The 14,916-nt window shown below is 35.3% G+C and overlaps 1 protein-coding gene across 1 annotated transcript; it reads left to right on the top strand.

Annotated features, from left to right (window-relative positions):
• Window positions 1-684: 684 nt before the first annotated feature.
• LOC100372594 (UDP-glucose 4-epimerase-like) lies at window positions 685-13,366 on the top strand. The gene is made up of 9 exons (XM_085506103.1): window positions 685-771; window positions 8,869-9,001; window positions 9,365-9,483; window positions 10,019-10,132; window positions 10,675-10,851; window positions 11,398-11,572; window positions 11,945-12,108; window positions 12,441-12,555; window positions 12,797-13,366. The coding sequence occupies exons 2-9, from the start codon at window positions 8,875-8,877 to the stop codon at window positions 12,859-12,861; spliced, it is 1,056 nt and encodes a 351-aa protein (XP_085362229.1). The 5' UTR covers window positions 685-771; window positions 8,869-8,874; the 3' UTR covers window positions 12,862-13,366.
• Window positions 13,367-14,916: the final 1,550 nt, after the last annotated feature.

Below are 14,916 nucleotides of genomic sequence, written 5' to 3'. Positions count from 1 at the left end.
CCCATAATATATGCCATTTTTGCAGCGGTTTACCACAAAAACATTTCCTTGTAAAACCCATTAAAAATATTGTAAAATGTCCTTGAACAGACAAAACAAGCTATTATCACTTTATCTTATTGAGTACGGTGACCGAATATTTTTAACATGAAATATTAAATATGTAAGGTATGTAAGTTATTGACTTGTTTTGTGTAGCGTGATCGAGTGAATACAAATTACCTATGACTGAGCTCTTTTGTTAAGTACAATATAAGTGATGTCATAGAACATTCAACATGCATTTACGAGAAAAACGTAAAAACTCGATGGATTATTTACGTTATTACATGTAATATTAGATTTTACAGGCCGCCGAACTCAACAAAGTACACCAAATAAACTAAAAACGTGCATCATAGACATACCTATGCAGAAATTCATTTGACATACTTATTCAATTTTAAAACCTTGGCTAGTTGATTGTTTATTTTATTAATTTAGCTCGTGGGCTAATTTGAACAAACTGACGACAGATTTTCCAAACGTACACAGTTTTGCCAAAATGCGCACAAACAATGTAAGTAGATAATAAGCATAGGAAACTGCAAAATCGTATTTAAATACGCATTTAAAACTGTATTTAAAACTATAAATAAGCGATGTTAAAAACTGTAATCGGTGTATTTCAACCTCCGACACAGTTTATTGGGCGAATACGAGTGTATGTATGTAACTGGCACGTACTTGTAAATCCTGCTCGCTTCAAACGGGACTGAGAAAACGCGTCATGTAAGTACACTGTCCGGGCCCGTCTGTAGGCGGGTCTTCCAACTATCTCAACTACTGGGCAACGTCAGATCTGAGCAGGAAATTGGGGAGAAAAAGTGTTTATCGTTGGGGAATGTATTGTTGGGTTTTAGCATGAGTGAAGGGGTTGAGGAATAGAGTGTCGTGTGCTATTGCTCTTGGCTGTTTTTGGCAACATTTGTGGGATTCTGACATAGCTCTGTCTTCCATATTGTGCTATGCTACATTTACGCTGTAATAATCCGTTATATGCGGTGCCGCGGAATTTCAGTTAATTCTTCATCTTTTCGGTGAAAATATCGATTGCGAAACGTGAGAGGTACCACGGCTTGTTTAGCTGTAATTTCTTATGATACAGTTAAAGTGATGAAGACAATACAAATAATAACTATGGGGTTATCGTAGTCAGCTCGGTGAAATTTGATCTAGAAAAATTGAGTGAAAATAACATGTTTCACCTGTGTACATTTTACCAGTATTTCCTATGGCGCAGATAAATCTTAATATCTCTAACTTTTGGTTTGGTGACACCGGGTCAATAAATTATACTTGTTGATATTTATAACTGTTACATTGAAAAAAATATCTTATGTAAAAACCTATAAAAATAATAAAAAGTAAAGTCATATTTTCTATTTTCTTTACTACAATGAAATATAAATTTTGTTTTCCAATCACTAACGCATATTTAAATATTGCACTTACATTCAAGTCTCCAAACATAGTGGCTGAATGGTTATGTTGATACCGATATTTTTGAACCACTAGTTTTGAATATATTTCAAGGAGCGTTCTACTGTCTATTCCAAAATGCTCCCCACAAAGAGTACATAGTCATATTTTCCATTTTTCCACTTTTAAAAAATAATTTAAAACCTGAAAGTTATACAAAATAGTATAGCATAGCATGAGAAATAATAAATGTTTTAGCTGAATAATTCCATCCCATACAACTCAAATATCTGTTTTTGCTTTATTATTTTATGTTCAATATTATTTTTAGCAGCTTCGTGCATATTATAAACAAATATGCGTAATATTCGAATTTTGCACATATGTTCCCAGCCGAGTAGCTTCTGTTTTTTCCGGGCTTGTTCGAAAATGCCAGTCTACTGTGGTAACAAAAAGAAAAAGCGATGAATGATCTCCTTGTTATTTTCGTCGTCCTATCTTAAAATAGCTAGATGTAAAGAATTTAGTCCCTATGAATAAAAGATGACCCGATTATACATTTCTCCAATGCTGCTAATATAAAAATCCGCACAAGGGAATCATAATCTTTCTCAAATTTCACTGAAACAGCGATACCTGTAATATTTAGAATTTTAGTATAATCCATCGCGCGCAAATCCGTATGTACACTTTCATCGATATATTTACCTTTAATATAGCCAGTTTGATTGTGGTGTATTATATACGGCAATACTTTCGAAATTGTGCTGGAAAATGACTTGGATTCAATTTTATAAGATGCATTCAATAGAGAAATGTTCTCCAATTTTTCAAAACCGTTCTGTCTATATTTGTTTCTATTAAGAGTAATTACCGCTTGTTTCTGTGAGTGATAAAGTTAACTATAAATAATAAATATATTCACCATATGGGTCACAACCCCGTCATTAATCGGTGGTGTATATGACGCCAATGATTTTAGAGACTTTATACAGTCATCAATGGTGAGTAAGCCCTCGCATGATTTTTTTTTACTTGCTGTTAAATTGACTGTACGGACTACTTTTACCACTTTGTTCAATCCCGTCGGTTTTATATTTATCAAGTTCTCCAAACTTAATCTCAACTTTATCTAACTCGCTGTGAACCGCATTTATTGCTTTGTCATCTGTTCCTGTTCTAATTTTTGAGTTCATTCGTTTATTTATTTTTTGATATTATCCTCTGTATTTCTATTTTGTTTTGCTTTATTTACTATAACTAATCGAAAAACATGATTTTAAACTTCAAATAGTATTAGTCAAAAGTATGTGAACATTTTTGGATCATTGTGAATTCAATATTTGAGTAAAATAGTAATACAATACACGACATAATAGATGCCATTTTAGCAGCGGTTTACATAGACCACAACGAGAAAACATTTACTCGTAAAAACCCACTAAAATAGTCAATGTTCAATCTTTCTGAACAACAAAAATGTCTTTTTAAGACACTATATATTTTGTTTTCACCATATGACTAGAGCAAAGCTTTGAGATATTGAAATATATAGTTATATATAAAGTTGCATTAACATTTATATAGAATATACATTATGCGTTTTTGTGTATTCTAATATATTTTTTCTTAGTCGTTAGATTTGTTTGGAGCCACAAAACGAAGGGAAGAATAAAAAGAAGTATAAATAATTAGTGTTTCCCTCAATTATGAAAAATTGACGTCAGTCACATCCGCGGTTTCCTTTTAAATCGCCATTTTTTTCGATTTATACTGGTACGTCAAATATAGTAATATTTCAAATATATTATTTACTGAGCGGTGAAACAAACCAGGCCTTCATATGACCGTCGACTGGGCGACAACACGCGAAACTCTGGATCCAGATTGACCTGTAAGTTAGAGATATTATCCATATACTTGTATAGTGGTCTAGCAAATGAATATCGTTCAAACCTTCCTATTAAGGAGGTATGTCGCCACAGCTTGTTTACATTGATATCACGGAATTATTTATGATACCACGTTTTACATACCCTCTGTTTTGATTACATACCTGATCTAATCAATTCCAATATGATTGCTCGATTTCACACAATCACAATACTTCATAGAAATATCTGATCTACCGTTGTATGTTTGACACATCTTGTAATTTGATTTGCCTAATTTCCAAACAAAACAAATTTTACATTGAAATAAAGGTTTAGTTGCACTTTAATCAGTTAAACAAAATACTAGTACAATGAGGTGGTTTAGTAATCATCCCATAATAACTCTGCTTCATGTTGACCATAATAACGTGATATAGTGAAAATATGAATTCACACTCAAGAAATGTTTTCAATAAACAAGATGTAGACATGACGTTTAGTTTAGAAATCATGATGCATTTGAATGAATATAGATAGTTGTCTACAAAATCATTGAGGACTAGTTTCATTAGGACTTTGCCTGCCTGTTATTAAGTATGTAGCTATGGCAATGTATATGTTTTTTTAGAAAGCTGAGATATAGGAAAATATGATCGTGTTGTTTTCGTGTCAATGTTTGCTCAGGGGATTAAGTTACGGACATTCCCGCGAACCTCCTACAAATAGGGTGTTTACGAGGGATTGGCTGTTTCTTTTTGTTCGATCAGTTCGTTTTTTCAGTGTTTATAAGATAATGATCTTTGAAATTTGGTCTCTGAATTTGTAAGGGGCATATAGTTCTGGAGATATAGTCCGTCGAACTAAATGAACTTAATTTCATGAAATTATACATGATCTTATGACCAGAACTCACAGTCATCTGCTTGCTTGAACGTCATTTTTAGTCCATTTTACAATGACATTTTCAGTAGTCGCGATAGAAAAATATTAATTGCCGTAAAAACGCCAGGAAAGTTTTCTGTGTATTTGGCTGTGGATAAACAGATAATTAATTACCAAATTTACACCATTTCAATCAGATTTTATACATATACAGGTATCTGATCTATGAGGACTCTTATAACGTTACTATCTCGTAAAAGGTGACACAACCTAGTAATTTCACCTAAAGTACGTGCTAACTTTAACAACATGGCGTATCGCACAGCTAATTTATTCAAATTCCTTTGCTGTGTTAAACCATCCTACTATACTGTCTATGGTTAAATCTCAGTGACTATTAAACAGACTCTTTATATCTTTTGTCTCGTGTTTAATTTTGCGTTTTCATCTTATAAACAATTGGGGGGAAAGGGAATTGTCCGCGAAGTCACGCGATAACGCACGACTTGTTGCAACAGCTAGTGACGCGAAGTTTCATATTTTCTTCACGTTAGTGATCCTCGCGGACCCAGAGGCATTCATAAAGTAGGTGCGGACACAATAAAACAAAGTATAGAATTCAGTTGCAGGTCAAACTAAATGGCAGTGGAAATAAATCTGATGTATCGTATTTTCAATAGCTTTCAATACATATCGGCAAAATGAAATAACATAATAATAACATAAGACCAGCTTTGCTGTAAACATAACAACGTGAACTATTCTAGAAAAATCGAGTAACTATCGGGAAAAATGCCATGTTCCGGTAAAAGTCGTTCTTTTTTCTTAAATATACATTCAAGAACATTACTATGAAGATAGTCTATACATTCAAATAATCGTTACGTTCTTAAAATATGGTCAATTTTGACTAAAAAAATATATTATTCGGTAACTCAACGTAAAATTCTCTTGTTTCCGGGTGATCTGATCTGAACGGAGTACAGAGAATGACTGAAATGCACGCAAGGCCGAGGATTCCCGATGTGTGTAATCGCCATTCGGCAAAATTCGGCAAAGCGTGAGCCACCAGCGTAGCCGAGACGCACGTTCGTCAGTTAGTTGTTGTTAGTTGTTTTTTAGTTGTTTGAGGTTAAACAACAGTATAATCGATTCTCTAAACACAAGCCTGGTCATTGTGACAACATACGTTAAATTACGGGATTTACATGCCTTACACTCTGCCTATGGAGAGTGTATCCTTATCTGATTTGTTATAACCATGGAAAAACAAACCATGTTATAACCACGTTAGCGCTAAATGCAAATCGAACATAGCGTTGGTTATGGTGAATAGAGATTCACGCGTGGTCGTTGTTTTGTTATGTCAAGGATTCGTTTTCGTACAATATGAGGCGATTTTGCCTTAGTACTGAGAGTAGTAGGTACTGCGAATACGAGAGTGCGCATATAACTCGCGCGTACTAGTAAATCTAGTAAAACTAGTAAATGCTCGCTCTTAAGGGGCAGTCACACCATGACGTTCTGGCTAGCGTTCTCTGGCGTTTGATGAAACGTTGGTAGTCGCCCAAAGTCGCTGTGACAGCGCCAGAAGAGCGCCGTGAGAACGCTAGTGAACATTGGTAATCGTTGCTGATCGTCGGGAATCGGCGGAGAATGCTGATCCCCAAAAAAAGTTTTGAACATTCACAAAAGTTCTCATTTGAGACCAGGGTTCTTAAACGTTTATTTTTAAACGCTGTTAAACGTTAAATAACGTTCTTCGATCGTTTTGCTAACGTTCGACGCGTTCAACAATCGTTAGTCGGTCGTTGCTCTAGCGTTACCTAGTTGTTACGAATCGCTCGCTTTGCAGTGAACAACTCACTAGCGACCTGTCAACGACCGCTGAACGTACCCCTAGCGCACTAAAGCGTGCGACTAACGTCAAATTAACGACCTAAACTATTCGTTCGTTATTCACACGTTAGATACACGCTCAACACGCTCACTTAAAGTTTAAAAGTCGTTCGTCGCGCGCTAGTGACACGTTAGCACACGTAAATGATTTCCAGGGGTATCTTACCTGGTCGCTCATTACACGCTCCTCGTGCGTTAGGAACACGCTAGTCATACGTTAAGGCACTCGTTAATCGAACGCTGGATGTGTCTACCTCGTTACAGAACGCTCGGAAATTGGACGATTGGAACGTTCAGAGAGCGCTGACCAAAACGTTATGGTGTGACGGCACTATTAACGGGACTGAGAAAACGCGTCATGTGTACTTACACTGCCCGGACCCGTCTATAGGCGGGTCTTCCAACTATCTCAACTACTGGGCAACGTTAGATCTGAACAGGAAATTGTGAAGAAAAATTCTTATAGTTATCGCGGGTTGGAAGAGTGCTGTGTTGTAGCATGATTGGAGAGGTTGAGGGACGGCGTGTTTAGAGTGTATGCTATTGCTTGTGGGCAACATTTGTGGGATTGTCTTTGAGATTGTTCTATACTACATTCACATTGTTGTGATAACACATTATTTGAAGTGCCGATAGTCATCTTATTATTTGAAAAGTCGGGTATCACTCGTGTGTCCGTTCTTTTACACTGTAAATGGTACTCAAATGTAAATTTGAACTTTTCGCGTTTGTTGTTTATACAGTTTCGCATCTTTGTTGTGTACCTTTTTTTTCTATCCTTCTTTATTGCATACAATAGAAATTAGTTACAGCACAATGTCAATATACAACAAATGTCACAGCTAATATAACCCATACAAAATAGACACTGCATACCCATCAACAATTAATGTTTCCCCACTTGTACAGGAAAATAGACATTGTATGTCTTCTTTTTGAAATTTCTAACTCTATCTTTTGCGGGTAACGTATGTCAGATTTTATGAGATTAAAGCATGGTAGTTCCTTTTTTAATGTACACGTATAGATATTTCTTTTAACAATTATAATGATATGGTTTAGTAGAGGGGAGAAGTCCTTGTCTCCTAATATAATCTGTTTTGCTGACAATGTTCTTGGGCATCCTAGTTTTGTTCCCCATAGATTAAAAATTGATGTTCAGAGGACTTTAATAGACCCGCATTCAACAAAACGATGCACTAGGTTCTCGGTGGTACCATGACAAAATGAGCATAAATCTGACGATACTAATGGTGAACATATGGAATAACATTTCATTTGTGTACAGGATATCGTGGTTTAATTTCCACTGAAACTCCCGTAGTTTGCTGCATAGAGTTGTGTATCTTCATATAAGGGATTTTCCCGTGATATTTCACCCATTCCGTGGTTTAATTCCTTATGAAGTGACATTAGAATTTCAGTTAATAATCTTCATTTTTTGGGTGAAAATATCGAATTGTCCGGAGTGTTTGGTGGCTATTTATTGATTGTCTAAAAGTTAACGGTTTAGATTCTAAAATAGCTACAGAGTGGTGATTTGTGTCGGAGCATGTTGATCTGAGCGAGTAGTTTTTATCCACATTGTATTCTGTCCAATTGTTGCGTGATTGCGAAGCGTGAGAGTTATCACGTCTTGGTTAGCTGTATTTGTCTATGATACAGTTAAATTAGGAAGCAAATAAGAATAATAACTACGGGGTTATCGTGCTCACTTCGGACTGAGAAATTCGATCTAAAAAATGGAGTTAAAATAACATGTTTCGCCTGTGTGCATTTTAACATCATTTCCTATTCCCATGACAAATTATAGATACTTCTTAATATCAAGGATTGCTTCACTGAAAAAACAATTTTTGATAAAACATATACAAATAAGGAAAAGTAAAGTATTATTTTCTTTACAACAATTAAATATAATTTATTTTCCAATCTCTAGCGCATATTTAAACATCGGTCATGTTCAAGTCTCCAAACAAAGTAACTTGTGGCGAAATGAATATATTGATACTGATAGTTTTTTAATATATTTCTATGACAACATGCGTGTAATTGTTTCAGATTGCTCCCCACAAAAGTACACCAGTCATCTTTTCAATTTTCCACTTTTAATAAATAATTGTACAGCCTAAACCTTATGGCAGTACTTGGTTAAATAGTTTAGTTACTGTGTCTGGAATGATCGAGTACACCATGAGAAAAAATAAATGATAGTAGCTAAATAAATTCAGCCCATACAACTTAAATCTTGGTTTCTAAATATTGAAACGCGTTTCTGTTTTATTATTTAAAGTTCAAAGTTACTTTTTGCAGCTTCGTTCATATCACACAAAATAAATATGCCGAATATTCAAACACTCGAGTGGTTTCGTTTTTCACATAGCAATGAGCCTAACCACGTAGCATCTGTTTTGTCCGAGCTATTTCTAGTTTATTTTGCTTGATCGGGACTGCCAACAACTTTACCAACAACTTTACTTTGGAAAATGCACTTGTAATTGAGCTAGGTTCACATTTCATAGTCACTAATCTGTTGGTATATATTCGTTGATGTTACTCGCTGTTGTTTTTGTTTATGTACAATATTATTCATTGTTATTTCATGCATTATATCATGGAGTTGCTGGTTACCTTGTTACCGTAGTTTGTTTCTGTACTCCCCGCCTTAGAGTGCGCTGCAGACACAACGACCTCCTATGTGACGTGTAATAGTTACAAATATCCATGAATTCATAACTTTGATTGTTTGTAGATCAAAATGTCCGATGTTACATACATATTAGTGACTGGCGGAGTGGGTTATATTGGTAGTCATATTGTGGTAGAGCTGGTCAATGCTGGATACACTCCCGTTATTATAGACATATTTGCCAATGCTGTTAAAGGTATGTCGATGACTCGAAGTAAATAGTATGGACACTATTTATACACACACACAATACAGAAAACTTTCAATGGACAGCACTTCTCCCTCATAGATAAATGGATATTTCTGTTACTCTCGAGAAATTGTACAGGTAAATGTTAACACCATACTCTTGCTATGTTTAACGTTAAAAAGTAATGGAGACAATAGACTTTAAATTGCCGATAGGGCTACTGTGACATTTTTTTTTCATTTGACGGTTCTGAAAATGATCATAATTACTATGCTGTTGATTGTTTGCTGTACAAATTTCACATGTATATGACCGTATTCCCATTTCGTAATTTCGTTTCAATTTTTATTGTTTCCATATTTATTCCAGCTACTGACAATGGGAGACCAGTTGTTATTGAAAGAATGGAAAAGATCGTCGATAAACAGCTTATATATTATGATATTGATATTTTAAATAAATCTGCACTAGATGATCTTTTTGCCAAGGCAGGTTTCATTTTTTAATTATTCTAAATTTAATCATTCACAGTTAGTGTGGGATTCCATGACGATGATTGGAACACTATGGGTCTCATTGTAACGTACTGATTTGCCTGTATATATATTGCAATTGTATTTGATCATACATACGAAAATGTGATAATGATTATAGATGAATTAGATTTGACTTTACATCAATCAATTGGACAATAACTCGGAAAATATCGTTTCACATTGTTGCTAATATAGCCAAGAAAAAAACAAGAAAACAAAATTACAGAAACTATATATATACAAGGAAATTTTAAATTAAATTTACATAAGTATGTGTGACTATTTTTGCTTGTCAAATATTAAGCACCTCATGTTTTATTATGTAGAACATTCTTCTACTGAGCTCGTCTTAGAGTCGGTGCCATATGTAGTGTCACACAAATAATTAAGATCCCTCCTAAATTCATTGTAATGTTTTGTTAAGTTATTAACACACGTGTACACATACATTGTACCATACTGATTTAATTTCACATTTCCATCACAGTATTCATTCTATGCTGTTATACACTTGGCTGGACTGAAAGCCATGAGAGAGTCAATTAACATGCCAATAGAATTTTATAAAGTGAATGTGTTTGGAACTCTCAATATTGTAGAGGTAAGCAGGCGGTCATGAGAAAACAGTGGCAATAATAGTGGTATAGTACCTAGAGGGTGGCAATTCTCAGAAACACAACATTTAATGAATATATTATATTATACTCTGTCAAAAAGTTGCAGAAACAAGAGGGAAATTAAATTAAAATTTATTACTTGATTCCTTTGACACGAAGAGTTTTCCCGATAGCACAGCTTTGCCATTTAATAACCACAGTGAAGTGAAAATCGGTCGTTATACACATTTACCCAAAATAACTAAACAAACTATTCCTGCCGTGTTAACAACAGGGCCATGTACGACATCTGACCATTTTAGACTCACCATACATTATGTGGTTATATTGAAAAGAGCATTGGTATATGTTCGGGCCTGGATTCCAGGACAATCAATTATTTCATCACACATTGTCATGGTAAAGCGATAGTACAACAAAGAATGACAACAGATTCGTCATATGGTCTGTTACCAAGAACTCGTGCCGACTGGAACTGACATCACCACAGTGCTATAACATCTTTTTTTATCATTTTGTTAATTAGTGTATGAAAGAACATGGAGTCAGTAATCTCATGTTTTCAAGTTCAGGGTCAGTTTATGGTACTCCACAATACCTACCTATAGACGAGAAACATGCAGTCGGTGGTTGTCTGACCCCATATGGAAAATCAAAGTACTTCATTGAAGAAATACTAAGAGATGTCAGCAAAGCGGAGAAGGTGAAACTGGCTGTAATTGTTTATGCTAACATCTTACTGAATTTGCTGTCTTGCATTTTAGTTTAATTATTCACTATTTAGCTATTCATTTAATCCACAGATTGATATTTCGATGAAATCCATATAAATTATAAGGACCCTCTATAAAGTATATTATATACTTGTCAACTAAATTATTTATTATCCTTCTACGGTTTGTTTTAGTTTAGATAGGTTTCACGGTTTTTGATTGAGTTATGCTTTCCCCTCTTGTCCCCTTTATATTTAGCATGTCGCTAGCAGAAGATGAAATATTGATTGACACTTGTATCAATTGTTCTGACTAGTGAAGTGGATATTGAATTATAACAATAAATTCATATGCAAACCGTAACATTAACTCAATCAAGTTCATATTCAATATATAACTTTAAACCAATCAGGGTAATATGCAAACTGTGACATTAAACTAAACAGGTTAATATGCAAACTGTGAAATTAAACCAGTCAATTTCATATATATATATATATATATATATATATATATATATATATATTGTCTTCTAGAATTGGAATATCATTCTTTTTCGATATTTTAATCCAGTTGGTTCCCATAAATCTGGTTTAATAGGCGAGGATCCTCGAGCCACAAATCTTATGTCGTATGTAGCACAGGTCGCAATTGGTAGAAAACCACATTTAAGTGTTTTTGGTGGCGACTATGATACTCACGATGGTACAGGTAAAGTCTACCGTAAAATAGCTTGTCTAGCCTGGAAGTGACTCTGCATGTATTAGGACTAGTAAGTGGGATATTTGCTATGATCATTCCAATAACTTTATTTATTTGAGTCTTGAAACCGTGATGCTGTTATGTGAAACTTTCGATAGTCTAAGTATACGAGGTAGAAGAAAATATTTGCGAAATTGGCCCCTTCATCATCCTTGTTCTAAAACATCTGCCGACAGAGGCGAAATTGTGCGAAAAAAGGTGAAATACACTGTGATTTATTGTCCTAAATACTCCATATAAAATGTTTGTTGCAACAGTATTTCGCTGTTAAGATTCGCATATGTATGGAAACTAACATATTTGTGATTATTGTCTATATAGGTGTTCGAGATTATGTCCACGTTGTTGACCTAGCACTTGGGCACATTGCAGCACTTAAGCAGTTCACCACCAAAGGTGGATTAAAGATCTATAATCTTGGTAGTGGAAAAGAATGTTCTGTCTTAGACATGGTAAGGGGAATGGAAAAAGCATCTGGAAAAAAAGTAAGCAAACACTGATTGTGATATTCACATATATATGCACACTAAGAATCGGCACGTATACCTCACATGGACATCATGCACATCACAAATGGACATCATGCAAATCCCACATGAACATTGTGTACATCCTATATGTGTATCCCACATAAACAGCATGCACATCCCAGGGACACTATGTACACCCCATATGAACAACCTACACATCCAACTTTGAAATTATGCGCATCATACATTAAAATCATGCGCAAACCTCGCGGACGTCATCACATGACATTACGTTTGATGGGATTATGTACAAATATATAAATTAAATGTTCCTATTTTTTGTCTAGATTCCTTACAAAATAGTTGATAGAAAAGATGGAGATGTTGGATCTAGTTATTCGGACGCGACTTTGATACAGACTGAATTAGGATGGAAACCTGAAAAAAACTATGAGGAGATGTGTAAGTACACTGTTAGTGTATCATTTGTTAACCATTTGCAATAGTGTTGTTTGTTCACGTATTTCTCTGTTGCTCAACAAATTTTAAATAAATTATGCTGACCTAATTAATAGTTGATCTTGTTCGGCCATTGACATATGAATTATTTTATAACGGAAATTATGACACCCACGTACTCTACAATGATGTCACCTCACCTTATGTTACCATTGTCGCATTTTACAATGTCATTTGCTTTCAGTTGAAGATCTCTGGAGATGGCAAAAGAATAATCCCGAAGGGTATGAAACGGCTAATTCCATATAAAGTTTGGAAAACATAAAGTTGTTTTTTTCTCGCATAGAAGATCATAAAGAAGATTATATAGAAGATAATTTTAGAATACCGGGAGGTAGTGGATATAATTTGAGCAGTTTTCGTGGAGCTGTTCTAAATTTGTATTTGTCATCTTTCGTAGCTTTATGGTATAGAATCAGGTTAAAGCGTTAGGTTAAATTTTGTGGTATTCATGTTGAGACGGTGTTGACTACACATGATTAAACATTATATCAGGTTATTTTAATTTGAATATCCTTTGCCGACACTACGGCTCATAATGGGATAATGGCTATTCTGCACAATCATTACCTCATAGCAGATTTTACCGACTAAAAATTGGCTATACCTCTCACTTAAACAGAGCGATTAATGTTTTATTTAATGTCGTCTTGTAAATTATTCAGAACGTTCGAAAATGTATTGTTGTACCTTTCACAGTAATGTTGGTGTCTTTAATTAAATGAAAGGAAGGTATAGAAGTTAAGATAAATAAGTCTTTGTCGTCGTTGTTGTAGTAGTTGTAGTTACTAGGAATCGTGTGATTGATTTTATTAGTATAAATTGGAGTTTGATTTCCACGTTTCCCAACGCCCAAAATCATGCCACCAGACACACCAGTCAGCCCCACACCAAAACTATGTAGAAAACGTTTCTTCAAAAATGCGGAGATACCTAACACCCAGGGTTGACGCAAGGGCTGCCCATGCTGGTCCAACCATGATATAGGAAAACAACTACTACCCATGCTAGTAGCTAGACTAAAACTGTACATATTGACGGGTGTACAGTTTAAATGCATCCGATTTTCACCTTCTCAGACTTCTGATTTGTGCATCAGACAAGCCACAAAATGTTGCCCTGTATTGAATTTAAGCATGAGTATTCGCGTTTTATAGGTTTTTGATCTGGTGTAGAGAACAGAGGGGGCAGGGTTTTGCCCCCTTAACAGCAAAAAAATGGAGACCGCTGCAATTGGACAGTAAGGGAGCCGTTGAAAACCAATAACAACGACCTGAGGGGGGATAGCCATGCTTGTATTTGGTGAAGGTAACTTTCAAAGGACTATGTACACAGCACCCCGACTGCAAATTGGCAATGTCGTGTAATTGCAATATATGTGAAACACTATCTTTGGTAGTAAAAGTTATCTCCCCGATGCGTGTGCATGCATAGAACATGAACAGAAATAGTGCTTTAAAATGATCTGACAATGTATGTAAAGCGTCAACAAGGGCAGGCAAAATGGAGAGTGATATTGTTAAACGCCTATAGCCGGAGTTTGTTTACGCATGGTTGTTTAGTAATTTATCTGTCAGATTTTTACACCTCTGTAGCTTATGTAAATAACTAATTGCTGACGCAGTGGTGGCGATTGTACTTGCCGAGAACCCGTGCATGTGCATGTCTGTAAAAAAAACATGGCTATCATGGATTCACTGACTGGCAAAGTTAAATTCCATGTGTAATGCTTGACGTGATAACGCCTGTCAAGCTCGGAACACAGTGTTGATGGGGCCAATGCTGACTTCATCATTTCCGTCATTCACCACTGAATTTCTTCCATGTACCCTTTGGAATAGGGGCTGGCCACTGATCTAACCATGGTGCCAGCTGTTGAAATTTCCTGACCTGAAGTCGGGAAAGAGAATCTGCCAATTCATTACATTTTTCCGGAATATGTTTTGCCTTAAACCTGACGTTGCATCGGAGACAAACTAATACCATTCTTCTAACAAGACTTATAATGTCCTTATCTTTACTTGATTGTCTGTTATTATATTCACCACTGCAGCATTGCCTGACAGAAACAAAATTGCCTGGTTAGACATGAGATCACCCCATTCCTCAATTGCCAGTACGATGGGAAAGAGTTCCAAAAATGTTATGCTGTGTATACATTTATTTGGCCAACTTCCATAAAACCAATGTGAGCCAAACAATGCCCCAAACCAGTATATACAGATGCCTCTGTTATCAGCTGGAGTGCAGAGTCTTCACAAAAATTAATCATGATATCATTTATTATAATAGAATCATGATAAC

This window comes from Saccoglossus kowalevskii, chromosome 12 (genome assembly GCF_978046115.1).
Source record: "Saccoglossus kowalevskii chromosome 12, keSacKowa6.1, whole genome shotgun sequence".
Classification (NCBI taxonomy): Eukaryota; Metazoa; Hemichordata; class Enteropneusta; family Harrimaniidae; genus Saccoglossus; species Saccoglossus kowalevskii.
The sequence above is the reverse complement of the archived record's forward strand: the minus strand, read 5'-3'. Positions and strand labels throughout refer to the sequence as shown.

What these genes read in the sequence shown, in the direction of transcription:
- LOC100372594 (XM_085506103.1), top strand. Translation starts at nt 8,875, where the DNA reads ATGTCCGATGTTACATACATATTAGTGACTGGCGGAGTGGGTTATATT. An exon ending in ATTTGCCAATGCTGTTAAAG is followed by an intron (nt 9,002 to 9,364) that starts GTATGTCGATGA and finishes TATTTATTCCAG; the next exon opens with CTACTGACAATGGGAGACCA. An exon ending in AAAAAACTATGAGGAGATGT is followed by an intron (nt 12,556 to 12,796) that starts GTAAGTACACTG and finishes ATTTGCTTTCAG; the next exon opens with TTGAAGATCTCTGGAGATGG.